Below are 25,678 nucleotides of genomic sequence, written 5' to 3' on the forward strand. Positions count from 1 at the left end.
CTGGACTGGGGAAAAAAAAAAAAGACAATGTTGGGAATAGAGAATCCCAGTGGAGAACGACCGTGGTCCTGACACCATGAAAAGACAATCCTCCAGGTGTGGTGGTAAATATGTACTGAGGAGGGCTTCTGGGCACTAACCATTGTAGTAACCACATTGCGTCCGAACCCAGCCTAGGCCAAAAACCAAGATTCAACGGCTAAGCATTCAAACAGAGGGCCCCTGGATTCGGGTGGTAGCTCGGGACCTGAGAAGGTAGATCTAGGCGCCCTGGCAGTCGCCAGGGAATGTCAGCGAGTAGCTGTATCAGGTTTGCGTACTTCGCCCGCCGAGACCAATCTGGGGCCAGAAGCGTCACTGGAACCTCCTTCTGCCTTGATTCTCTTGATAATCCTTGGGAATAGCGGCAGCGGGGAAAATATACTGGTTCCATGGCAGAACCAACGCATTCCCGGCACTTGCCTGCGGGTCCCGGGACCGAGGCGACCACCCTGGCGCCTACCCCGGAAGACGTCTGTTCCATGTCCGGCGATCCCCAACATCGGCATACTTACCGGAAAAGACCTCGGGGAGTAGTGACCATTCCCTGGACACAAGACCCTGCCGGCTGAGGAAGCCTGCCGCCCAGCTCTCTGTGGACGGCCGATCACCGAGTGATTCCTCTCGGCCCAGTGAGGGATGTGCCTCACTTCGTACTTGGCTGCTCTGCTGCGGGTGCTTCCCTGGTGATTATGTTAGCCACTGCCGTGGCGTTGTCCGCCTGAATCCGGATAGGGCGGCCTACTACAGTAGGGGATGCTGAAAAAGTTGCGGAGCCAGCCAGGCTGCTTGAATTTCTAACAAGTTGGTTGAGATGCGTGCCGCCTGCGGCGACCATCGTCCCTCGCGATGGTGAAAAAGACTGCACCGTAGCCGGAGGAAACCGGCGTCGGTTGTGACCATCAACCCTTGGTCGGGGAAAAGGGTTTCCCCTGAAGATGGGAGGAACTGACTGTCCTCCATCCAAGTGCCTGTCTGACCGGCCTAGGCAACAGGCACTGGTGGTCGAGAGAGAACGGGTTCTTGTCCCATGATGACAAGAGGGTGTGCTGCAGGGGGTGAGGATGGAGTTGGACAGCTGGGGATTGCTCCCATTGCTGCCACCCTCTTCTTTATGACCCTCATGCAAAGACGAAAGGTATGAGGGACTGGCTGGCGAAGTATCTGGACTCCTTGCCGAAGAGCTAGGGCCTCGTCTTGAGGAAGGATCACCAACCCTCGGGAGGTGCTGAAGATCATCCTTAAAAGGGAACTCCTTTGAACTGGGACCGGGGATGATCTCTCCAGGTTGACCAACCACCTGAAGCAGGCAAGAGTATCTAGCGTGATGTTGATGCTCTCCTCGCATGCTCGATATGAGGGGCCCTTGATCAAAAGGTCTTCTAAACAAGGCAAGACAACTATGCCCCGGGAGTGCAGGAGGGCCATGACGACCGCCCTGACCCCTGTGGACACTCCGGGGACGATAGCTAGCCCGAAAGGGAGAGCTGTGAACTGAAAGTATAGGCCGCGGATAGCGAAGTGTAGAACGTTCTGATGTGGAGAGACAATGGGGACGTACAGGTACGCGTCTTGGATGTCGCTAGAAAAACCTCCTCCATGTTCTATAGCCGCTATCACCAAGTGAAAAAACTCCATCCGGAACTGTCCTGATCCTGACAAATCCGTCCAGAAGATTAAGGACCAGAATGGGCCTCATAACCCTGTCCCTTTGGAGACCGTGAACAGGTCGGAATAGAAACCCTGACCTCTTTCGCCTTCCGGCCCAGGGATGACAGCGCCATGTTTCCGGAGCAACTCGATGGGGGCTGTTTGACAAAGTCTAACTTGTACCCCGAGGATACCAGCTCCCTTACCCATGTGTTATGCCCGAAGGAGAGCTAGACATGGTGAGGCCAGAGTAGGCGACTGCCTACTCTGCTGGTGTCGCCTGGCACTTGCCTCGCGCTATTAGGCCGAAGATCCGCGGGATCTAGGTCCCCTTGACCAGGGGTTGTTGGTATCGCATTCTCCCCAATGGGTTGGCTCCATATGAGACTTGATGAGTCCTAGTTGGGGCAACCTGCAACTGGAGTAGGTTGCTGGAGCTCCCCTGGGGTTGTGAAAGGACCGAAACCGTGTCTGACTCAGGTGACGAAAAAAGCTGCTTAACCCTTTATTTGAGGGAGAAAACTGTTTCTGCCCCCCTGTGGGGTCAGAAATAAGCTGGTCCATTCTTTCTCCAAACAGGCGAATGTAGCCACACTCAGCCTAGAATGGCCGATGGCACCCCTCTGATAAGGGCAAGAAGTTAGGGACTTCTTAGAGGTTAAATCTGCACGCCAAGTCCTCCTAATTAACAATATCTGCTATCTCCGCAGGCAGGTCCATATCCTGCAAGGCTCTGTACAATGATTCAGACCCAGAGCCCATGGCCTTAACTCCCAAGTTGCCGGAAACGAGGGAGAAAGTGCTGAACCCAACGCCTCAAATACTGAGCGAGTCAGGCCCACTATGAGACAGTCGGTGGGATCCTTAATAGCGAAACCGTTAGGTATGGACAACAGGGCTTTAGCGGCCAAGCGCGATACGGGTGGATCTACCGCTAGGAATTCCACCCACTTAAAACGTCAAGCGTCTTCTCTATGTCGTCACTCTGGGTGAACGGCAATTACTCTAAGAGGCTGCTTGACCCACTCAAATGACACCCTGTGCTCTGAGGCCAGGGTGAACTTATTTGTTAATTCCCAGGGTCTGGTTGGCGGCCTTCGAAAAGGCTGTTCATTGTTTCCTGTTAACTCAGAGTAACTAAGTCAAGGGCCTCATCCGTCGTAATCTGAATTCTCGTTATAGACTACTGGCGAGGGCGAGCGAGAGGCAGAGCTCACGGATGCCGAGGCATCGGACGAACCGGGAGACGCTGTGTGGGTTCGATTCCCACGCGTCTACCTAGTGAGAGAGCGGCTTCTGCAGACCGGAGGCTTCTGAAAGGTGGAGGACCCCTCCAGGACAAGCGAGCCACTATCCCTGCCCATACCTGGGGCTTGAAGGGACTTGATTGCTCTCGTAATGCCGTACATGCAGCATACAGAAAACGTGTACGTTTTAGCCGCTCTGGGCATGGTGACCCTGTTAGGTGATATGCCTGCAGGGTTCCACTACTTAGCCTCTGGCAAAAAAACAGAGGGTGGACTTCTCCTTCAGGGGTAGCACTTACCCCAGTCATGTGCCCCGTCCTGGATCTCCTTTAGGCGTCCAACCTGCCGAACCGCTGCACGCTTTTCCAAAAGGTGCACCTCGGCGTGTGGGCGGCCCTGCAGGGAGAGAAGGTGCCACCGGTGACGCCCTATGGCCGAGCTTCTGCTCGAGGCCAAACACCGGCTGAAGCCGGGGACTAAAATTTTCTGGAGGCGGGTCCGGAGGAAGTACGCGCATCACGGGGGCGGGATTTCTGCCCGCGGCCTAGTACTGGCAGAAGCCGGGGACTAAATTTAGGGCTCCCACCCGAACACGGGGATGGGAGCACCAAGAAACCGCGGCCGTGTAATTATATATGCTGCCAAGCGCTAACGCTGTGGGGGCGCATGCTGGCGCCTGACCGCTACTGCCGCCCAGGGGAATGCCGACCCTGGGGGTTTCAGGCGCCTTCCCAGGACACCTCCTTCAGCGCCTCACCCCTGGAGCTCCAGCTGATTCTCAGGTTAGGGGGGGGAAGGGGGGCTGTATCCAAATCAAGGACGGTGCAGGCACCCTAGCTCCATCTTTTCCTCCAAGGGATGAGGAGAGGGACCGTCCGCCGCCTTGCAGCACCGCAGTCTAGCCTTGGTGGTGCAGTGGGGGCTGCACGGACTATTCATAGGCCTCTCTACAGCCTAGGGTTTCCTACCTTAGGGTGGTCAGGGCGAGTCCGGCATCATGTCCTGCGTCGCGGGAAAGGATACGTGGAGGTGACACTCGCACGTGCTGGCCCGTTGTTGGTTTGGGGAAATCGGACCCTTTCAATAGGGTCCGTTGCCCTTGTCTCATCTTCATGGAAAGTAGAAAAAACAAACAAGTCTGGGAAAAAAACGACCAGACATGTCCCACGTCGCGGGAAAGGATACGTGGAGGTGACACTCGCACGTGCTCGCCCATTGTTGGTTTGGGGAAATCGGACCCTTTCAATAGGGTCCGTTGCCCCTGTCTCATCTTCATGGAAAATAGAAAAAGGGAAAAAAAAAAGGACAAGTCTGGAAAAAAGACCAGACGTGTGTGCCTCCTAGGACACTAAGCAAAAACTGATTCCGCCTGCAATCGAGGCGAGGGTGTATACTCCGGAGGAGGAGCTAACTTCTTTTTCATCCACTTAGTGTCAGCCTCCTGGCAGCAGTAGCATACACCCACAGTACCTTTGTCCCCTAATGAGGCGAAGGAGAAAAAAATTATACCGCACGGTATATGGAATCACATGGGTGATAGACGTCTCCATATTTCATCCGCTACCTGTTTCCGATAAATGTATACAGTTGTGGCCAAAAGTATTGACACCCCTGCAATTCTGTCAGATAATACTCAGTTTCTTCCTGAAAATGATTGCAAACACAAATTCTTTGGTATTATTATCTTCATTTAATTTGTCATTGTCCTAAAGCCAAATTGGATATAATTCCACACCAAACATAAAAAAAGAGGGTGGACAAAAGTATTGGCGCTGTTCGAAAAATCATGTGATGCTTCTCTAATTTGTGTAATTAACAGCACCTGTAACTTACTTGTGGCACCTAACAGGTGTTGGCAATCACTAAATCACACTTGCAGCCAGTTGACATGGATTAAAGTTGACTCAACTTCTGTCCTGTGTCCTTGTGTGTACCACATTGAGCATGGAGAAAAGTAAGAAGACCAAAGAACTGTCTGAGGACTTGAGAAACCAAATTGTGAGGAAGCATGAGCAATCTCAAGGCTACAAGTCCATCTCCAAAGACCCGAATGTTCCTGTGTCTACTGTGCGCAGTGTCATCAAGAAGTTTAAAGCCCATGGCACTGTGGCTAACCTCCCTAGATGTGGATAGAAAAGAAAAATTGACAGGAGATTTCAACCCAAGATTGTGCGGATGTTGAATAAAGAACCTTGACTAACATCCAAAAAAGTTCAAGCTGACCTACAGTCCGAGGGTACAACAGTGTCAACCCGTACTATCCGTCGGCGTCTGAATGAAAAGGGACTGTATGGTAGGAGACCCAGGAAGACCCCACTTCTTACCCCGAGACATAAAAAAGCCAGGCTGGAGTTTGCCAAAACTTACCTGAAAAAGCCTAAAACGTTTTGGAAGAATGTTCCTCTGGTCAGATGAGACAAAAGTAGAGCTTTTTGGCCAAAGGCATCAACATAGAGTTTACAGGAGAAAAAAAAGAGGCATTCAAAGAAAAGAACATGGTCCCCACTTATCCTGCTCTCTACAGATGCCGAAAAGGCTTTTGACCGTATTGGCTGGAGATATATGGCTTGTGTTTTGCAGAGGTTTGCCTTCCCTCCTCCTTTCATAGACGCAATCATGTCACTGTATGCCTTCCCCACAGCCAGGGTCAGGGTGAATGGGATATTGTCGGCGCCTTTTGCCATCAATAATGGCACTAGGCAGGGTTGCCCTCTCTCCCCTACTTTATTTGTCTTAGTGATGGAGTCATTCATCCAAGCCATCAGGCAGGACCCCGGGATTGAAGGGTTTAAAATTAATCATCTGGAATTGAAAGCGGTTGCCTTCGCAGATGACCTTTTATTACTTTTATCTAAAACGAGAACTGCAGTTCCTAGGGTCCTGGAACTCTTCTCCCTATTCGGAGAACTCTCAAATTTTAAAATAAACTTAGATAAATCTGAGGCTTTGAATATCACGGCAACGGAGAGGGATGTTCAGATTCTGAAAAGCCTGGCCCCTTTTACATGGCAACGCAATACACTCAAGTACCTTGGGATATATATCTCGAATGACCCCTGTACGCTGTTCCAGTATAACTTCCCCCCCCCCCTGTTAAAACACGTTGAAACTCTTTTAAAGACATACGACGTTCCTCTCTTGTCCTGGTTGGGTAGGGTAAACGTGATGAAGTCATACGTGTTCCCTAAAATATTCTATGTGATGAGTATGATCCCTGAGTCATTCTTACGCGCTTTAGATCGCCTGATGGCGAAATTTGTTTGGAGACACAAAAGGGCCAGGTTGCCCTTGCGACTCCTATCGCGCCCAAAGCGAAGAGGGGGAGTTGGCCTACCTAATCTCACGGCTTATCATCAGGCTATCTTATTGGCAAACTGGTTGAAATGAATAAAATGGGCAGAAAAAGGACAGGATGCACATATAGAGATGCAGCTCATGGGTAGGAATGCGCTAAAATTCTTGGGGACAGATTGCCCACTACCTAAAACTGGTCTGGGAGATATCCTTCTGGCCATCCTACGCACCAGACGCACATTGATACCGATAAGAGCACCCCACTGCAACTTCCTAGATAAAATTCCAATTGGGCTCATACCTTACATATTTAGACCAGATTTCACAGACCCGTATGGACTCTGGTCCTCATTACCAAACAAACCTATTTCTCACCTATTACAGGGGAAAATTCTATGCGCAAATGGCTGGCCAGTGACTGCGGGGAGACGTCCCATAAACCATTTACAACTCTCACACGTAACTTACTTTATGAGTCAAATCAAAACACTTCCTCAGTTGCCCACTAAATGGCTCTGGTTGGAAATATTGACGAAGGTTAACCATTATGTCCCGAAAGTGGTATCAAAATTTTATTCCAATCTCATAGATGAGGAAAACTCCTCCCAGCCACCTTTCCTACATTCGTGGGAAGTGGAACTAAATATTTCTTTATCCCCACTGGACAAACAAAAGATCTGTGCTGCTTCTCATGGCTTCTCCCGTTGTGTTCTATTTCAAGAGTCGGCTTATAAGTTACTATCGCGATGGTACTACACACCAGAAAAACTGCATCATTTGGGACTGATTAGCTCCCCTCTGTGTTGGAGGTGTGGGGAGTCGCGGGGTAACCTGTCTCACATTTTTTGGTTCTGTCCTACTCTCGCAAAATTCTGGTCAGATGTCATGGGGTTTATGAAGAACCTTAGCATACTTAAGGCAGACCTGACTGCGGCGGAGGCACTCTTATCCTTACCTTCAGAAAATTTCCAACCTAAGAAGCATGAGCTAGCGCCATTGATGCTGGGAGCGGCAAAACAATTGATCGCCCTTAGGTGGAAACAGCAAACCCCCCCGACTCTGACAGAGTGGAAACGTAAAATAAGAGATTTGTTTAGACTCGAGGAGCTCACGAGTTGGGACTCGTCATCTCATGAGAAATTTAAGAAAACCTGGGCACCTTGGATACATTTCCAGGACACTGCGGGGAGGTTGGGGGGTGCCACGGCGGCCGAGTAAGTGGCGAGGAGTGATTGAGCCCTGGGGGCCACTGAGCCAATTTCTTCAAACTATCTAAGGTCATAATTACAACAGATGTGCATGAGAGAGCGTCGTATCGGCTGAGGCGACATTCTGGTGGGGGCGGTTCATCGGGCCTCTTCACTAATATTTTTATCGGAGAACCTCAAGAGCTTGTTTTTCTTTATAAAGTATGCCCTAGAGCATCAAGGATACCTGCCTATGTAATGGGTTAGTTTTAGTTAGGTTATTTACCTCGTTAAGTGTTATATTGTTTTGCAAAGAGTAAAACTGTATAATTAATGCTCTGTAATTCTACATACAGACTTGTACCTCAAAATTTGAACATGTTTTGCTTCTGTATTGCTGTAATCTCTCTTTATTAATAAAATAAAGAATTACAAAAAAAGAAAAGAACATGGTCCCTACAGTCAAACATGGCGAAGGTTCCCTGATGTTTTAGGGTTGCTTTGCTGCCTCTGGCACTGGACTGCTTGACCGTGTACATGGCATTATGAAGTCTGAAGACTACCAACAAATTTTACAGCATAATGTAGGGCCCAGTGTGAGAAAGCTGGGTCTCCCTCAGAGGTCATGGGTCTTCCAGCAGGACAATGACCCAAAACACACTTCAAAAAGCACTAGAAAATGGTTTGAGAGAAAGCACTGGAGACTTCTAAGGTGGCCATCAATGAGTCCAGACCTGAATCCCATAGAACACCTGTGGAGAGATCTAAAAATGGCAGTTTGGAGAAGGCACCCTTCAAATATCAGGGACCTGGAGCAGTTTGCCAAAGAAGAATGGTCTAAAATTCCAGCAGAGCATTGTAAGAAACTCATTGATCGTTACCGGAAGCGGTTGGTCGCAGTTATTTTGGCTAAAGGTTGTGCAACCAAGTATTAGGCTGAGGGTGCCAATACTTTTGTTTGGCCCATTTTTGGAGTTTTGTGTGAAATAATCAATGTTTTGCTTTTTGCTTCATTCTCTTTTGTGTTTTTTCATTTAAGACAAATTAAATAAAGATAATAATACCAAAGAATTTGTGTTTGCAATCATTTTCAGGAAGAAACTGAGTATTATCTGACAGAATTGCAGGGGTTTCAATGCTTTTGGCCACAACTGTACATTGAGAGATTTCCTAACGCAGTGTGAAAAGAGCCTAAATTAATACAGTTTTGCAAACTAGATTACGCCAATCTAGTGAAGGTAAGAATATGACTGCAGTCAGTTTACCGCCAATTCTTTTCATTCGGTATTAACAGTGAATCTGTTCTATGTGAAGTCCGGGAACGGCAGGTGGTATTTGAAGCTTATCTCCTGTAATTCTTTTTCCCTAGAAACTAACCAATAACCCCCCACATATGTAACATTGCGGCAGTATAGAAAAAGTATTGATTAAAAAAAAAAGACAAAAAAAAAAGAAAAGCTTTTTAAATAGCATTAATTCTTACCAACTCCAGCGTTTATTGATTCTGCATCTATTTCCTCAGCCTTTTTCTTTGCCACTTTAGCAAGTGCCCATTCACCCTTATCTAGTGCAAGGTAATGGATGTCCTTTGGAAATATAGCAAAATAAAAGATTAATCTAAAATGAATCTTGGGCGCACAACAAAGAAGAATTTCAAAGAAAAAGAATCTTTTATTGCCCAGATCACAGAACATAGACAGGACTGATGAACCCACAGTTACGTTTTAATTTTCTCAATTTTCATTCTTCCGCGATGCAAATGTATCATCTTACGCACGCCTTATCTCCAGCCAGGCAATCAAACACATTTCACGAAGTAAAAAAGCATATATTTTACTTGCCAGCTTATGCTGCACTTTCTGACCAACCTATGCCTTTGAAAAGTCAACTGCTGGAGTCGGTAATTTTTGACAAAGACACCTTTGAATATACGCTATCCAAAATTAGACCATCCAAGAGGCCTTTAATTGAGTTCCAATGGGAATGGAATGGAATTGCTGGGAGATATTTAATAACGCAAAACTGCTTAAATAAAAGAACCCAATTTATCTGTTTAACCATAGACACAGCAGACTTATCACCAGTGAGACAAACGCCAAGGGAAATATGCAGCAATTACCGGTATACTCCTATTATCAAACTGCTCCTTTTAGAGATGGAAGTCGGCAGACAAGACTGTTTTATGTCTGCCTATCTCCTAAATGGCACCATGAATTCTTCTTATACTTTTTCACCCCAATATTGGGCAATTTGGGAAAAAAAATTTTTAGGAGCACAAGATGTTTGCTGGATAGTATTGGAAGTATGTCTTGTAGGAAAGGTCAAACAATGGTCAACGGATTCATCCATATTGCAAATTGTGAAATTCAGGATGCCAGGAATGCGAACATTGTTCTACAATAACCATATCTTCTTTATAAGGATCTATTCACACGTGTCAGATCAGACACAAATTTTGAAATAGATTCTGCCCCGAAATTGGCAACAAACCTGACGACAGTCCACATATCAGCAATCACAGTCACAAGCTACGGAAAATTTTGATGCAGATTTTAGCCTGTTCTAGTAACTCTCAGGATGTTGTTACTGGAAAGTCGGAGATTAGCCATACTAAATGGCAAAAACGAACATCGTAGGCAGAAATCAAAGTAAGATTTCTGCAAGTGGAAATAAATGCTGGCGTGTGAACGTGATCCTACACAGTCGTTACATTACTAATGTAATATTGCAGGTCAAATAGCAATTGTGCACATCATCAAGGCTCTCATAATGCTAATGTACAGTTCATTTTTGAGAATAACCTGTTAAGACAAGAAAATGTAAACTGTACAGTGATTAAAAAATAATAATTACTATTGCAATTAGAGAAATTAATTTGGCTCACTTTGTTTATCTCATGTAATTATTGACTCTTTTTCTAATCGACTAAAGTAAACTTTTTTGGATCAACTCATCCAATCGTTCTCAATGGTCAGGTTACCCCATAGGATCCTTAAGCATTATTAGATCTAGTGTTAGACTCTCCATTAAAGAGTCCTTATGTTCATTATGTTAAAGATTTCAGCAAACACATCCGTGAAAAGGTTTCATAAAGGTTTTCTTCCCATTGTTATGTAGCCGTCCATACAATTAGCTGTGGAGCGGGAACATGCTGGGAAAGAACCAACGGCTGCATTGGCAGTGACTACCTGACCTCGCTGGGATATTGTGGATAAGGGTCTTCAGAAACAAAAACCTCACGTAGTGCTTTGTGAAAAGCCATTAAAGACGTGGATAATTTGACTTTTGAAGCTAATTTGGAAGGAGGGATGAAATGTCAAACGTCTAGAAGTCCATGTTGCATCATTATCCCTCTATATTGTACAGGCAAAGGAGTTCATAAGATGTCACTTTAGTGGTGATGTACAAGATACACTAGGTGCCATCGAAATCCCAAGGACAGAGATGGGGATTCTATAAAGATTGTCACTAGGGGGTAAGAGTTTCTAAGAAGTGAACAGACAACTTTACACCAAAATTAAAAATGAGCATACATTAGTACAACAGTTACACGAGTATCTAAATGGGTGACTTACTAATTTTTAAAGGTGTTTTCCAGTTTTTTCAAGTATATGCAGAGGCACCTAATTTTGCCATGAAAAACTAGAAAAACTTATTGACTCGAGTATGAGTCGGGTATGCATTGTCCCCTCATCCCTATTCTGGTATGCATGGCTCCTCATCCCTATCCTTGTCTACATGGCTCCTCATCCCCATCCTTGTGTGCATGGCTCCTCATCCCTATCCTTGTCTGCATGGCGCCTCATCCCCATCCTTGTCTGCATGGCGCCTCATCCCCATCCTTGTCTGCATGGCTCCTCATCCCCATCCTTGTCTGCATGGCTTCTCATCCCCATCCTTGTCTGCATGGTTCCTCATCCCCAGCCTTCTCTACATTGCTCCTCATCCCCATCCTTCTATGCATGGTCTCCTCATCCCTATCCTTGTATACATGGTTCCTCATCCCTATCTTTATACAGTTGTGGCCAAAAGTATTGACACCCCTGCAATTCTGTCGGATAATACTCAGATTCTTCCTGAAAATGATTGCAAACACAAATTCTTTGGTATTATTATCTTCATTTAATTTGTCTTAAATGAAAAAACACAAAAGAGAATGAAGCAAAAAGCAAAACATTGATCATTTCACACAAAACTCCAAAAAATGGGCCAGACAAAAGTATTGGCACCCTCAGCCTAATACTTCGTTGCACAACCTTTAGCCAAAATAACTGCGACCAACCGCTTCCGGTAACCATCAATGAGTTTCTTACAATGCTCTGCTGGAATTTTAGACCATTCTTCTTTGGCAAACTGCTCCAGGTCCCTGATATTTGAAGGGTGCCTTCTCCAAACTGCCATTTTTAGATCTCTCCACAGGTGTTCTATGGGATTCAGGTCTGGACTCAATGCTGGCCACCTTAGAAGTCTCCAGTGCTTTCTCTCAAACCATTTTCTAGTGCTTTTTGAAGTGTGTTTTGGGTCATTGTCCGGCTGGAAGACCCATGGCTTTCTCACACTGGGCCCTACATTATGCTGCCAAATTTGTTGGTAGTCTTCAGACTTCATAATGCCATAGACACGGTCAAGCAGTCCAGTGCCAGAGGCAGCAAAGCAACCCCAAAACATCAGGGAACCTCCGCCATGTTTGACTGTAGGGACTGTGTTCTTTTCTTTGAATGCCTCTTTTTTCTCCTGTAAACTCTATGTTGATGCCTTTGCCCAAAAAGCTCTACTTTTGTCTCATCTGACCAGAGAACATTCTACCAAAACGTTTCAGGCTTTTTCAGGTAAGTTTTGTCTTCCTGGGTCTCCTACCATACAGTCCCTTTTCATTCAGACGCCGACGGATAGTACGGGTTGACACTGTTGTACCCTCAGACTGCAGGGCAGCTTGAACTTGTTTGGATGTTAGTCGAGGTTCTTTATCCAACAACCGCACAATCTTGCGTTGAAATCTCTTGTCAATTTTTCTTTTCCGTCCACATCTAGGGAGGTTAGCCACAGTGCCTTGGGCTTTAAACTTCTTGATGACACTGCGCACGGTAGACACAGGAACATTCTGGTCTTTGGAGATGGACTTGAAGCCTTGAGATTGCTCATGCTTCCTCACAATTTGGTTTCTCAAGTCCTCAGACAGTTCTTTGGTCTTCTTTCTTTTCTCCATGCTCAATGTGGTACACACAAGGACACAGGACAGAGGTTGAGTCAACTTTAATCCATGTCAACTGGCTGCAAGTGTGATTTAGTGATTGCCAACACCTGTTAGGTGCCACAGGTAAGTTACAGGTGCTGTTAATTACACAAATTAGAGAAGCATCACATGATTTTTCGAACAGTGCCAATACTTTTGTCCACCCTCTTTTTTATGTTTGGTGTTGAATTATATCCAACTTGGTTTTAGGACAATTCTTTTTGTGTTTTTTCATTTAAGACAAATTAAATGAAGATAATAATACCAAAGAATTTGTGTTTGCAATCACTTTCAGGAAGAAACTGAGTATTATCTGACAGAATTGCAGGGGTGTCAATACTTTTGGCCACAACTGTATGCATGGCTCCTCATTACTATCCTTGTATGCATGGTCCTCATGAAAAAGCATAAAAAAAAAAATCGTACTTACGTTCCCTGTGCGCCCTCGCTGCATCTTGTCCCGGTGCCAGCTGCTTCTGCGGCCAGGCGATCACGTGTATAGGACTGGAGAGTGGTGACTCTTCATTACCTTAATGAGCGGGAAAATGTACTAGCCTGGTAGCTGCTGGAAGCCAGCGGCTGTGGCTGGCACTATGCGCGCTAAAAGAGAAATTAATATTCACTGCCGATGCAGTGAAAATTCATTTTTGTTTAGCAGTGGGCACAGGCTTTAGCCACAACCGCCAGCTCTTGCCTCCTTTGCCGCTCACCCAACCTCCCCCCCCACGCCATCTTCTGGGATGATGACTGGAGTATAAGCCAAGGGGGGCGTTTTTAGCACAAAAAATGTGCTGAAAAACTCGTCTTATACTCGAGTATATACGGTATATGGGTTCATCAGTATAATGATAAGTGCTCCTGGAATATCACAAAGGTGATGAGATCGAGGCCCATTCAGTATGATATCGATGCGTCTCACTGCAAGACAAGATGGACTTTTTTTTTCCCTTTAATAGACTGGGGTTTTTTTTTTAATACTTTTTTTATGTTTTCTTATATTCATTATATTCCATTAACCATTTGTATACAGGGCCTTGAAAAAATATTTATACCCATGGAACTTTTCCACATTTTTTCACATTATACCCACACACCTAAATATATTTTACTGGGATGTTATGTGAAATACCAACACAAAGTAGCAAGTACCTGTGAAGTGTAAAGGAAATAATACATGGTTTTCTAATTACTTGAAAAATATATACTGTATCTGAAAATTCTAAAAACATTAGTATTCAGCCCCCCGTAGTCCGACAACCGTAAATTAAATCCTGAGTGATCAATTTCCTCCAGAAGTCACATAATTAATAAATTGAGTCGCCCTGTGTGTGTAATTTATTCTCAGTATAACTACAGCTGTTCTGTGAAGAACTCAGAGGGATCAAACAGCATCATGAAAAACAAGGAACACACCAGACAAGTTACGGATAAAGATGTGGAGAAGAGCAAGGCAGGGTTAGGTTATAAAAGAAAAGCCCAAGTTCTGAACATCTCACAGAACACTGTTCATTCCATCATCCAAAAATGGGAAGGCGTTTGCAATCAAGGCACTGGCAATACACATAAGGTCTTCCCCTGATATCAGAGGTATAGATCTAGCGGGTCACGTGGACACCATTGGTTTATGTGGTGTCATGATGATATTTATAGATAGAGTGGAGGAGACGCTGACGCAAGTGATTGCCACTATAGATAAATTTAGTAAATATTCAGGCTTATATATAAACTGGGAGAAATCTGCTCTATTACCTCTCTCCCATAGCCTGATGTCCCATTTTGAGACCCTATCCTCGTTGCCTGTTGTATCTTATTTCAAATATCTAGGCATTATCATATCTAAATGCAGTAAACTCAACCTACAACATAATCTCTACCCACTGCTGAAACTAGGTTAAGACTAAATTTGCAGCTTGGAGTAAACTCCCGCGATCTGTAGCCGGTCGTATTAATCTGATCAAGATGATATTGCTTCCTAAACTTAGCTATTCTCTTCAAAACAGTGCTATAGTCATACCTATTTAACAAATAGCCGGATCCCGCCTGTCAGAAAAAACCTGATGTGTGAATGTAAACTAAGTCCTTCTTAGCAAATTTAAATTCCCAAACTACATCTTTTACATGGAGAAAAACTAGGCCCAAACTCAGGCTGTCTACCCTGCAGAGACCTAAACAGGGAGGTGGGGCGGCATTACTGGATTTTTTTTCTATATTATTTAGCTGGGCAGGTTAAGGCACTGAGTAAATGGATGCCTGACAACTATTTACCCAACTCTGAGTCATTTATTTTATGCTGCATGGAGTGCCTGTCCCCTGAGTTTCCTGTAGTCTGATACAATTAATGTCCCTCATCTATTGCCCCTACTCCCGACTAGCATGATCAGTCTGGAGACAAATTAAAAAAGTTATCAGATTTGAGGACTTCATAGCCAAAATTCCCTTGTGGAACAACAATTATTTCCCGGTGCTGTTGAATCACCCGTCTACTGACTTCTGGATTCTACATGATGTCTCCTCTGTGGGCGATTTTTATGATCACGGGACCTTAATATCCTTTGAACAAATACAGGCTAAATATGAAGTACTGAGGTCCCAATTTTTCCGTTACCTCCAACTGAGATCGGCTTTTCAGTATACGTATATATAGGTGTGGGCCGTGCTATCTCGTCTCTCCCTTTGATAGGAATTCTTAACTCGCAGGGTCCTCAGGGCCTTATCTCCTCTTTATATACTTACATGTTATCAGTGGGAGCTGAATCTGCTATAAGATCTATTAAGAGAAAGTGGGAGGGGCTCATCCCTGATGTGCAGGAAGAGGAATGGGAAGAGATTCTGGAGTTTCCAATCAGGGTGTCCCCATCTATCAATCATAGAATGACCCAGCTATATATATAATATACCAATCGTACTTAACTCCGACGCGACTCTTTAGGATGGGTCGATTCCAATCATCAGAATGTCTGCGATGTCACTCATCAGATGCAGATTTTATACATATGATATGAGCATGCCCTGTTACCTTTCTCTATTGGAAAGAGGTGACATCATTGCTGACGTCCCTGGTACAAACTCCTGTTCCTCTTGAGCCACTGGTCTGTTTATTTGGGGTATGAGATGTGGAAACTTGGGGACTTGGGTTTTCTTATGGGAAACGCTTTTTATGGCACAGAAGGTAGTGACATTACGATGGATGGGGGGCTCACATCCCTCCCTCAGAGCCTGGATTGAACTGGTGAACTCAGTTATTCCATATGAGCGCACACTATATCAGAATAGGGGGTGTCCGGGAAAATGTGATAAAATTTGGGATAGGTGGAACTCTTCCCACCTTACCCTATTAATGCGTAATGACTCGACATCATCGTAAAAAGTTAAGGTTTTCTTGCTTTGGGACATCACATTGAGGACAACACAATGTAAAATATTAGGCGGTGTTATAGTACTTATTGTAGTAGTAGTTGTCGTTTAGGGACTTCAAATGAAGCGTATTTTTCCGAACATGTACAAGATTAAATGATATTCTATGTTCCTTGTTTATTTGTTGATAGGTTCACTACTTATGTAACAATATAAGGGCTTGTATAATCTACATGGTACAAATGATTTAATGTGCACAACTTACTGTCCAATTGCAAATGTTCCATAGATCACACATACAGTGGGGAAAAAAAGTATTTAGTCAGTCAGCAATATTGCAAGTTCCACCACTTAAAAAGATGAGAGGCGTCTGTAATTTACATCATAGGTAGACCTCAACTATGGGAGACAAACTAAGAAAAAAAAATCCAGAAAATCACATTGTCTGTTTTTTTTTTCATTTTATTTGCATATTATGGTGGAAAATAAGTATTTGGTCAGAAACAAAATTTCATCTCAATACTTTGTGATATATCCTTTGTTGGCAATGACAGAGGTCAAACGTGTTCTGTAAGTCTTCACAAGGTTGCCACACACTGTTGTTGGTATGTTGGCCCATTTCTCCATGCAGATCTCCTCTAGAGCAGTGATGTTTTTGGCTTTTCGCTTGGCAACACGGACTTTCAACTCCCTCCAAAGGTTTTCTATAGGGTTGAGATCTGGAGATTGGCTAGGCCACTCCAGGACCTTGAAATGCTTCTTACGAAGCCACTCCTTCGTTGCCCTGGCGGTGTGCTTTGGATCATTGTCATGTTGAAAGACCCCGCCACGTTTCATCTTCAATGCCCTTGCTGATGGAAGGAGGTTTGCACTCAAAATCTCACGATACATGGCCCCATTCATTCTTTCATGTACCCGGATCAGTCGTCCTGGCCCCTTTGCAGAGAAACAGCCCCAAAGCATGATGTTTCCACCACCATGCTTAACAGTAGGTATGGTGTTTGATGGATGCAACTCAGTATTCTTTTTCCTCCAAACACGACAAGTTGTGTTTCTACCAAACAGTTCCAGTTTGGTTTCATCAGACCATAGGACATTCTCCCAAAACTCCTCTGGATCATCCAAATGCTCTCTAGCAAACTTCAGACGGGCCCGGACATGTACAGGCTTAAGCAGTGGACACGTCTGGCACTGCAGGATCTGAGTCCATGGTGGCGTAGTGTGTTACTTATGGTAGGCCTTGTTACATTGGTCCCAGCTTTCTGCAGTTCATTCACTAGGTCCCCCCGCGTGGTTCTGGGATTTTTGCTCACCATTCTTGTGATCATTCTGACCCCACAGGGTGGGATTTTGCGTGGAGCACCAGATCGAGGGAGATTATCAGTGGTCTTGTATGTCTTCCATTTTCTAATTATTGCTCCCACAGTTGATTTCTTCACTCCAAGCTGGTTGGCTATTGCAGATTCAGTCTTCCCAGCCTGGTGCAGGGCTACAATTTTGTTTCTGGTGTCCTTTGACAGCTCTTTGGTCTTCACCATAGTGGAGTTTGGAGTCAGACTGTTTGAGGGTGTGCACAGGTGTCTTTTTATACTGATAACAAGTTTAAACAGGTGCCATTACTACAGGTAATGAGTGGAGGAAAGAGGAGACTCTTAAAGAAGAAGTTACAGGTCTGTGAGAGCCAGAAATCTTGATTGCTTGTTTCTGACCAAATACTTATTTTCCACCATAATATGCAAATAAAATGAAAAAAAAACAGACAATGTGATTTTCTGGATTTTTTTTTCACAGTTTGTCTCCCATAGTTGAGGTCCACCTATGATGTAAATTACAGACGCCTCTCATCTTTTTAAGTGGTGGAACTTGCACTATTGCTGACTGACTAAATACTTTTTTTCCCCACTGTATCTTATTTCGAATGTATATGAGCATATGCATTTTATCTTATGTTTCAGGCTGTGTGCACACGCTGCGGATTAGGTGCGGATTCTGTAAAATCCGCAGGTGAAACCGCAGGTCAAAATACCTGCGGTTTTACCTGCGGATTGTTCTGCGGTTTTGCCCTGCGGTTTTTCATCTCCTCAATGGAGGAGATGGCAAACCGCAGCAGAATCCGCAGAAAGAATTGACATGTCAATTCTTTCTGCGGATTGAAAACCGCAGATAATCCGCGCGGAAAATTCCGCACCGTCTGCATTGCGGTTTTTGATTCCCATAGGGAATCATGGTACTGTACACCGCAGCAAAATCCGCAGCGTGTGCACCCAGCCTCATAATATATATGAGTGTGTACATGGATATATATGAGTGTGTACATTGATATATATGAGTGTGTACATTGCATTGTGTTTATTAATATATACAAGTATGTACATTCTATTTTGTTGTTAATAAACAAATTTAAAAAAAAAAAAAATGGAAAGCGTATGGCACAACTGTAAACCTACCAAACCATGGCTTTCCAACTAAACGGACATCCCAAGGAAGGAGAGAATAAGCCAAGAGGTCCATGGTCACTCTGGATGGTCTGCAGAGATCCACAGCTCAGGTGGGAGAATCTGTCCACAGGACAACTATTAGTCATATAATTAACAAATATAGCCTTTTTAAAAAACAGTGGCAAGAAGAAAGCTATTTCTGAAAGCAAACCTGTTTGCAGATTGTAAAAAGCCATGCAGGGGACACAGCTAGCGTGTAGAACAAGGTGCCCTGTTCAGATGAGACCAAAGTAGAACTTTTTGGTTTAAATGAAAAAAATGCTAAGTGTGGTGGAAAACTATCGCTGCACATCATCCTGAAATCACCATCAGCAGAGAGTAGGAACGTGGTCAGAGTTGATAGGAAGATGGATGTGGCTAAATACAGAGCAATCCTGGAGAAAAATCTGTTAGAGGCTGTATATGACATGAGACTGCGGTGCAGGTTCACCTTCTATCAGGACAACAACCCTAAACATATGGACAGAGTTACAATGGATACTTTTAATCAAAGCATTGTGTCGTGGCTAAGGATTGTATGACAGATAGAAGGCGGGGTAGAGGGAAGAGCACCAGGGAGGCTAGTCCTGATCTGGCACATCCCAATAAGTTTGCTAAGTTGGCAGATGAGGGGAGTATTAGTGCAGGAGTAGCACTGCTGCATCAAGACATGTCCTCTGAAAGCCGGAGGAGTGTCTGCTCCAGCAAGGGGGGAAATAGGAGAGCAGGGCAGGCCAGACAGGTTCTGGTAGTGGGAGACTCAATTATTAGGGGAACAGATAGGGCAATCTGTCACAAAGACAGGGATCGTCGAACGGTGTGCTGCCTACCTGGCGCTCGAGTCCGACACATCGCTGATCGGGTTGACAGATTACTGGGAGGGGCTGGTGAGGATCCAGAGGTCATGGTGCACATTGGCACAAATGACAAAGTTAGAGGTAGGTGGAAGGTCCTTAAAGATGATTTCAGGGAATTAGGCTGCAAGCTTAAAGCAAGGACCTCCAAGGTGGTATTTTCGGAAATACTTCCTGTACCACGTGCCACGCCAGAGAGGCAACGGGAGATTAGGGAGATTAATAAGTGGCTCAGGAATTGGTGTAGGAAGGAGGGGTTTGGGTTCCTGGAGAACTGGGCTGACTTCTCAGATGGCTACAGGTTCTACGCTAGGGACGGGCTGCACATCAATGGGGAGGGTGCAGCTGTGCGGGGGGAGAAAATGGCTAGAAGGTTGGAGGAGTGTTTAAACTAGGGACGGGGGGAGGGTACTCCTTTTATAGGAGGGGAAGACAGTGCAGATAGAGACCTGGGCACAAATAATGACATTGGGGGTGGGGGTGGCATGGGGGGGTGGGGTTAGAACAGTTAATAATTTAAGAAAATAGAGGTACAGAGAGATACATGAAGTGCATGTATACTAATGCCAGAAGCCTCGCCAACAAAATAGAGGAATTGGAGTTAAAGTTGTTGGAACATAATTATGACATGGTGGGGATATCTGAGACATGGCTGGGCTGTTAATTTACAGGGCTATAGTCTGCTCAGAAATGACCGTACAAATAAGTGAGGGGGAGGCGTGTGTTTATATGTAAAATCATCCTTAAAACCCATCCTGCGTGATAATATATATGAATCTAATAAAAATGTAGAGTTCCTGTGGGTGGAGATAAGGGGAGGGGGGAAAAATAATAAATTAATGATAGGGGTTTGTTATAAGTCTCCAAAAATAATGGAAGCAACAGAGAATATCCTCATAAAGCAAATAGATGAAGCAGCGACTCAAGGAGAAGTCATTATTATGGGGGACTTCAACTACCCTGAAATACATTGGGGAACCGAAACCTGCAGTTCCAGCAAAGGTAATAGGTTTTTGACAACTATGAGAAACAATTACCTTTCACAACTGGTTCAGGACCCAACAAGAGGGGGGGCACTGCTAGACCTAATATTACCCAACAGGCCAGACTGCATATCAAATATAAGGGTTGAGGGTCACTTGGGTAATAGTGATCACAAATTAATAAGTTATCAGGTGTCCTTTAATAAGATGTGTAGTAGAGGGGTAACAAGGACACTAAACTTCAGGAAAGCAAATTTCCAACGGATGAGAGATGATCTTGGTGCAATTAACTGGGATGATATCCTGAGACATAAAAATACACAAAGAAAATGGGAGACGTTTATTAGCATCCTGAATAGGACCTGTGCACAATATATACCATATGGGAATAAACATGCGAGAAATAGGAGGAAACCACTATAGCTAAATAGAGCTGTAAGGGGAGCAATAAGAGATAAAAATAAAGCATTTAGAGAATAACAGCAAGTAGGTAGTGATGAGGCATTAAATAAATACAGAAAATTAAATAAATTCTGTAAAAAGCAAATCAAGACAGCAAAGATTGAGACAGAGAGACTCATTGCCAGAGAAAGTAAAAAATCCCAAAATATTCTTTAACTACATAAATAGTAAGAAGCTAAACAATGATAGTGTTGGTCCTCTTAAAAATAGTCTGGGTGAAATGGTGGATGAGGAAAAAGCCAATATGCTAAATGACTTTTTTTCAACAGTATTTACACAAGAAAATCCCATGAAGGATAACATGATCAGGGATAAAATTCTCCATTAAATGTCACCTGCTTAACCCAGCAGGTTGTACGGCGGCATCTAAAAATCACTAAAATTGACAAATCCCCGGGCCTGGATGGGATACACCCCCGAGTACTGCAGGAATTAAGCACATACAGTTAGGTCCATATATATTTGGAGAAAGACAACATTTTTCTAATTTTGGTTCTAGACATTACCACAATGAATTTTAAACAAAACAATTCAGATGCAGTTGAAGTTCAGACTTTCAGCTTTCATTTGAGGCTATCCACATTAAAATTGGATGAAGGGTTTAGGAGTTTCAGCTCCTTAACATGTGCCACCCTGTTTTTAAAGGGACCAAAAGTAATTGGACAGATTAAATAATTGTAAATACAATGCTCATTTCTAGTACTTGGTTGAAAACCCTTTGTTGGCAATGACTGCCTGAAGTCTTGAACTCATGGACATCACCAGACGCTGTGTTTCCTCCTTTTTGATGCTCTGCCAGGCCTTCACTGCGGTGGTTTTCAGTTGCTGTTTGTTTGTGGGCCTTTCTGTCTGAAGTTTAGTCTTTAACAAGTGAAATGCATGCTCAATTGGGTTGAGATCAGGTGACTGACTTGGCCATTCTAGATTATTCCACTTCTTTGCTTTAATAAACTCCTGGGTTGCTTTGGCTTTATGTTTTGGGTCATTGTCCATCTGTAGCATGAAACGACGACCAATCAGTTTGGCTGCATTTGGCTGGATCTGAGCACACAGTATGGCTCTGAATACCTCAGAATTCATTTGGCTGCTTCTGTCCTGTGTCACATCATCAATAAACACTAGTGACCCAGTGCCACTGGCAGCCATGCATGCCCAAGCCATCACACTGCCTCCGCCGTGTTTTACAGATGATGTGGTATGCTTTGGATCATGAGCTGTACCACGCCTTTGCCATACTTTTCTCTTTCCATCATTCTGGTAGAGGTTAATCTTGGTTTCATCTGTCCAAAGAATGTTCTTCCAGAACTGTGCTGGCTTTTTTAGATGTTTTTTTAGCAAAGTCCAGTCTAGCCTTTTTATTCTTGATGCTTGAGTGGCTTGCACTGTGCATTGAACCCTCTGTATTTACTTTCATGCAGTCTTCTCTTTATGGTAGATTTGGAAACTTGGAAATTATAGGCCAGTAAGTTTAACCTCAACTGTTGGTAAAATCTTGGAGGGTTTTCTATGAGATACTATACTGGAGTATCTGAAGAATTACCTCATGACCCAATATCAACACGGGTTTACAAGGGACCATTCCTGTCAGACTAATCTGATAAGCTTTTATGAAGAGGTAAGTTCCGGACTGGACCAAAGGGATGCAGTGGACGTGGTGTACATGGACTTTTCAAAAGCTTTTGATATGGTGCCACACAAAAGGTTGATGCATAAAATGAGAACAATGGGGATAGGGGAAAATACGTGTAAGTGGGTTAAGACCTGGCTCAGGGATAGGTAACAAAGGGTGTTTATTAATGGAGCACACTCGGACTGGGTCACGGTTAGCAGTGGGGTACCACAGGGGTCAGTATTGGGCCCGCTTCTTTTTAACATATTTATTAATGACCTTGTAGGGGGCATAAGAGTAGGATTTCAATATTTGCAGATGACACTAAACTCTGCAGGGTAATCAGTACAGAGGAGGACAATTTTATATTACAGGAGGATTTATGTAAACTAGAAGCTTGGGCTGATAAATGGCAAATGAGCTTTAATGGGGATAAATGTAAGGTCATGCACTTGGGTAGAACGAAAAAGATGTATAATTATGTGCTTAACTGTAAAACACTGGGCAAAACTGTCACTGAAAAAGACCTGGGTGTATGGGTGGACGACAAACTCACATTTAGTGGCCAGTGTCAGGCAGCTGCTGCAAAGGCAAATAAAATAATGGGATGCATTAAAAGAGGCATAGATGCTCATGAGGAGAACATAATTTTACCTCTATATAAGTCACTAGTGCGACCACACTTAGAATACTGTGTACAGTTCTGGTCTCCGGTGTATAAGAAAGACATAGCTGAACTGGAGCGGGTGCAGAGAAGAGCGACCAAGGTTACTAGGGAACTAGGGGGTCTGCAATACCAAGATAGGTTATTACACTTGGGGTTATTTAGTTTGGAAAATCGAAGGCTTAGGGGTGATCTTATTACAATGTATAAATATATGCGGGGACAGTACAAAGACCTACAAATGCAAGTCACAATTTTTAAATTTCTATTTTTAAAACAATTAGAAAACCATGTATCATTTCCTCAGGAAGCTGGTGGCAGCTGAAGTGGAGGAATGCTGCAGGCCCTGGGTGGGAGAAGTGGGTGCCCTAGGGGTGCAATGTTGCAGTGTCAGCGTTGAGGTAGAGCGGAATGCATTGCTTTACTGGCATCCATTTCCTGAAGGCATGGACCGCTTGCAGTGGCGTATGCACAGACTGGCATCTCAGCCGTGGACTTCAAAGAAATGGCCACCGGTGATGGCGCTTGCGCAGATTGAGATTTTGGCAGGGCATCAGGTGGCCCATGGATTCAGGAAAAGGGCCGCTGGGAAAGCAATGCACTCCGCTCTGCCGACAACGGACCCGAACAATTGCACAGCTTCTGCCGCCTCCAGCCTCCTGAGGAAGGGACCTTGCCTCCAGTGATCCCGCTTCACCACCACCGCAACGTCTCTGTAAGCTACATTTGGACTATAAGACGCATCCCCCATTGCCCCCAAAAAATTTTGGGAAAAAATGTGTTTTATAGTCCAAAAAATACTGTAATTGCTAATTTGTGTTGGTATATCACTTAAAATACCAATAAAATAAATTTAAGTTTGTAGGTGTAACGTAAAAAATTGTGGAAATGTTCACAAGGTATGAATACTTTTTCAAGGCACTGCATAAAAATCCCTAAAGGAATATAATGAGCAGTATAGGAAAATATAAAAAAGTATCAAGAAAATAACAAAGACTAATAAAGAGAAGGAAAAAAAACAACTGAGGCAAGTAAAGATCTAAATCGATCATATATCGATAAGTTGAATATATTCTTACTATGTACCAGTTTATGCACTTATGATGTCCGAAACACTGAGACAGGTATGATCTCAGATAGGTGTCTGGTTAGCCATTGTTTAGCTCAGCCGTTTTCTGAACTAAAATGGTGATACAGAAAAGAAAGAATTACAGGTGCGTCTCACAAAATTAGAATATCATCAAAAAGTTAATTTATTTCAGTTCTTCAATACAAAAAATGAAACTCATATTATATAGTGTCATTACAGAGTGATCTATTCCAAGTGGTTATTTCTGTTAATGTTAATGATTATGGCTTACAGCCAATGAAAACCCAAATGTCATTATCTCAGTAAATTAGAATACTTTATATGTAACCCCCTTCTCATGTACAGCACCATGGAATAAATGGCGCTATATAAATAAATAATAATAATCACATCAGCTTGAAAAATGATTTTAAAATCCGAAATGTTGGCCTACTGAAATGTATGTTCAGTAAATGCACTCAATACTTGGTCGGGGATCCTTTTGCTTCAATTACTGCATCAATGTGGCGTGGCACGGAGGCGATCAGCCTGTGGCACTGCTGAGGTGTTATGGAATCACAGGTTGCTTTGATAGCAGCCTTCAGCTCGTCTGCATTGTTGGGTCTAGTGTGTCTCATCTAACTCTTGACAATACCCCATAGATTCTCTATAGGGTTAAGGTCATGCGAGTTTGTTGCCAATCAAGCACAGTGATACTGTTGTTTTTGCACCAGATATTGGAACTTTTGGCAGTGTGGACAGGTGCCAAGTCCTGCTAGAGAATGAAATCCATCTCCAAAAAGCTTGTCAGCAGAGGGAAGCATGAAGTGCTGTAAAATTTCCTGGTAGACGGCTGTGCTGACTTTGGTCTGGATAAAACACAGTGGACCTATACCAGCAGATGACATGGCTCCCCAAACCATCACTGATTGTGGAAACTTCACACTAGACCTCCAGCAGCTTGGATTGTGGCCTCTCCACTCTTCCTCCAGACTCTGGGACCTTGATTTCCAAATGAAATGCAAAATTTACTTTCATCTTTCACCACTGAGCAACAGCCCAGTTCTTTTTCTCCTTGGCCCGGATAAGACGCTTCTGGCGTTGTCTATTGGTCATGAGTGGCTTGACACAAGGATTTCGACACTTGTAGCCCATGTCCTGGATACGTCTGTGTGTGGGGGCTCTTGAAGCAATGACTCCAGTAGCAGTCTACTCCTTGTGAATCACCCCAACATTTTTGACTGTCCTTTTTTTTTTTAACAATCCTTTCAAGGCAACGGTTATCCCGGTTGCTTGTGCACCTTTTTCTACCACACTTTTTCCTTCCACTCAACTCTCCATTAATATGTTTGGATGCAGCACTCTGTGAACAGCCAGCTTCTTTAGCAATGACCTTTGGTGGCTTCCCCTCCTTGTGGAGTGTGTCAGTGACTGCCTTCTGGACATCTGTCAAGTTAGCAGTCTTCCCCATGATTGTGGAGCCTACTGAAACAGACTAAGGGACCTTCTTAAATGCTTAGGAAGCCTTTGCAGGTGTTTTTTGTTAATTGTTCTAA

At 44.1% G+C, this 25,678-nt stretch overlaps 1 protein-coding gene across 7 annotated transcripts in view; it reads right to left on the reverse strand.

The window, feature by feature from the left end:
• Positions 1-25,678, reverse strand: part of WDPCP (WD repeat containing planar cell polarity effector) — a 421,800-nt gene that overhangs the window by 144,530 nt on the left and 251,592 nt on the right. For 5 of the 7 annotated variants that reach the window (XM_073554051.1, XM_073554052.1, XM_073554050.1 and 2 more), the window contains exon 14: positions 8,901-9,003. The exons of 1 other annotated variant lie outside the window; for it this stretch is intronic. In XM_073554051.1, the coding sequence (XP_073410152.1) occupies positions 8,901-9,003 (103 nt within the window). Of the gene's footprint in view, positions 1-8,900; positions 9,004-20,645; positions 22,972-25,678 lie in introns of those variants that run through there. One more of the 7 variants, XM_073554055.1, reaches the window with a different exon arrangement.

The sequence above is a fragment of the Dendrobates tinctorius genome, unplaced genomic scaffold (genome assembly GCF_039654945.1).
Source record: "Dendrobates tinctorius isolate UK_male_01 unplaced genomic scaffold, ASM3965494v1 ptg000205l, whole genome shotgun sequence".
Taxonomy (NCBI): Eukaryota; Metazoa; Chordata; class Amphibia; order Anura; family Dendrobatidae; genus Dendrobates; species Dendrobates tinctorius.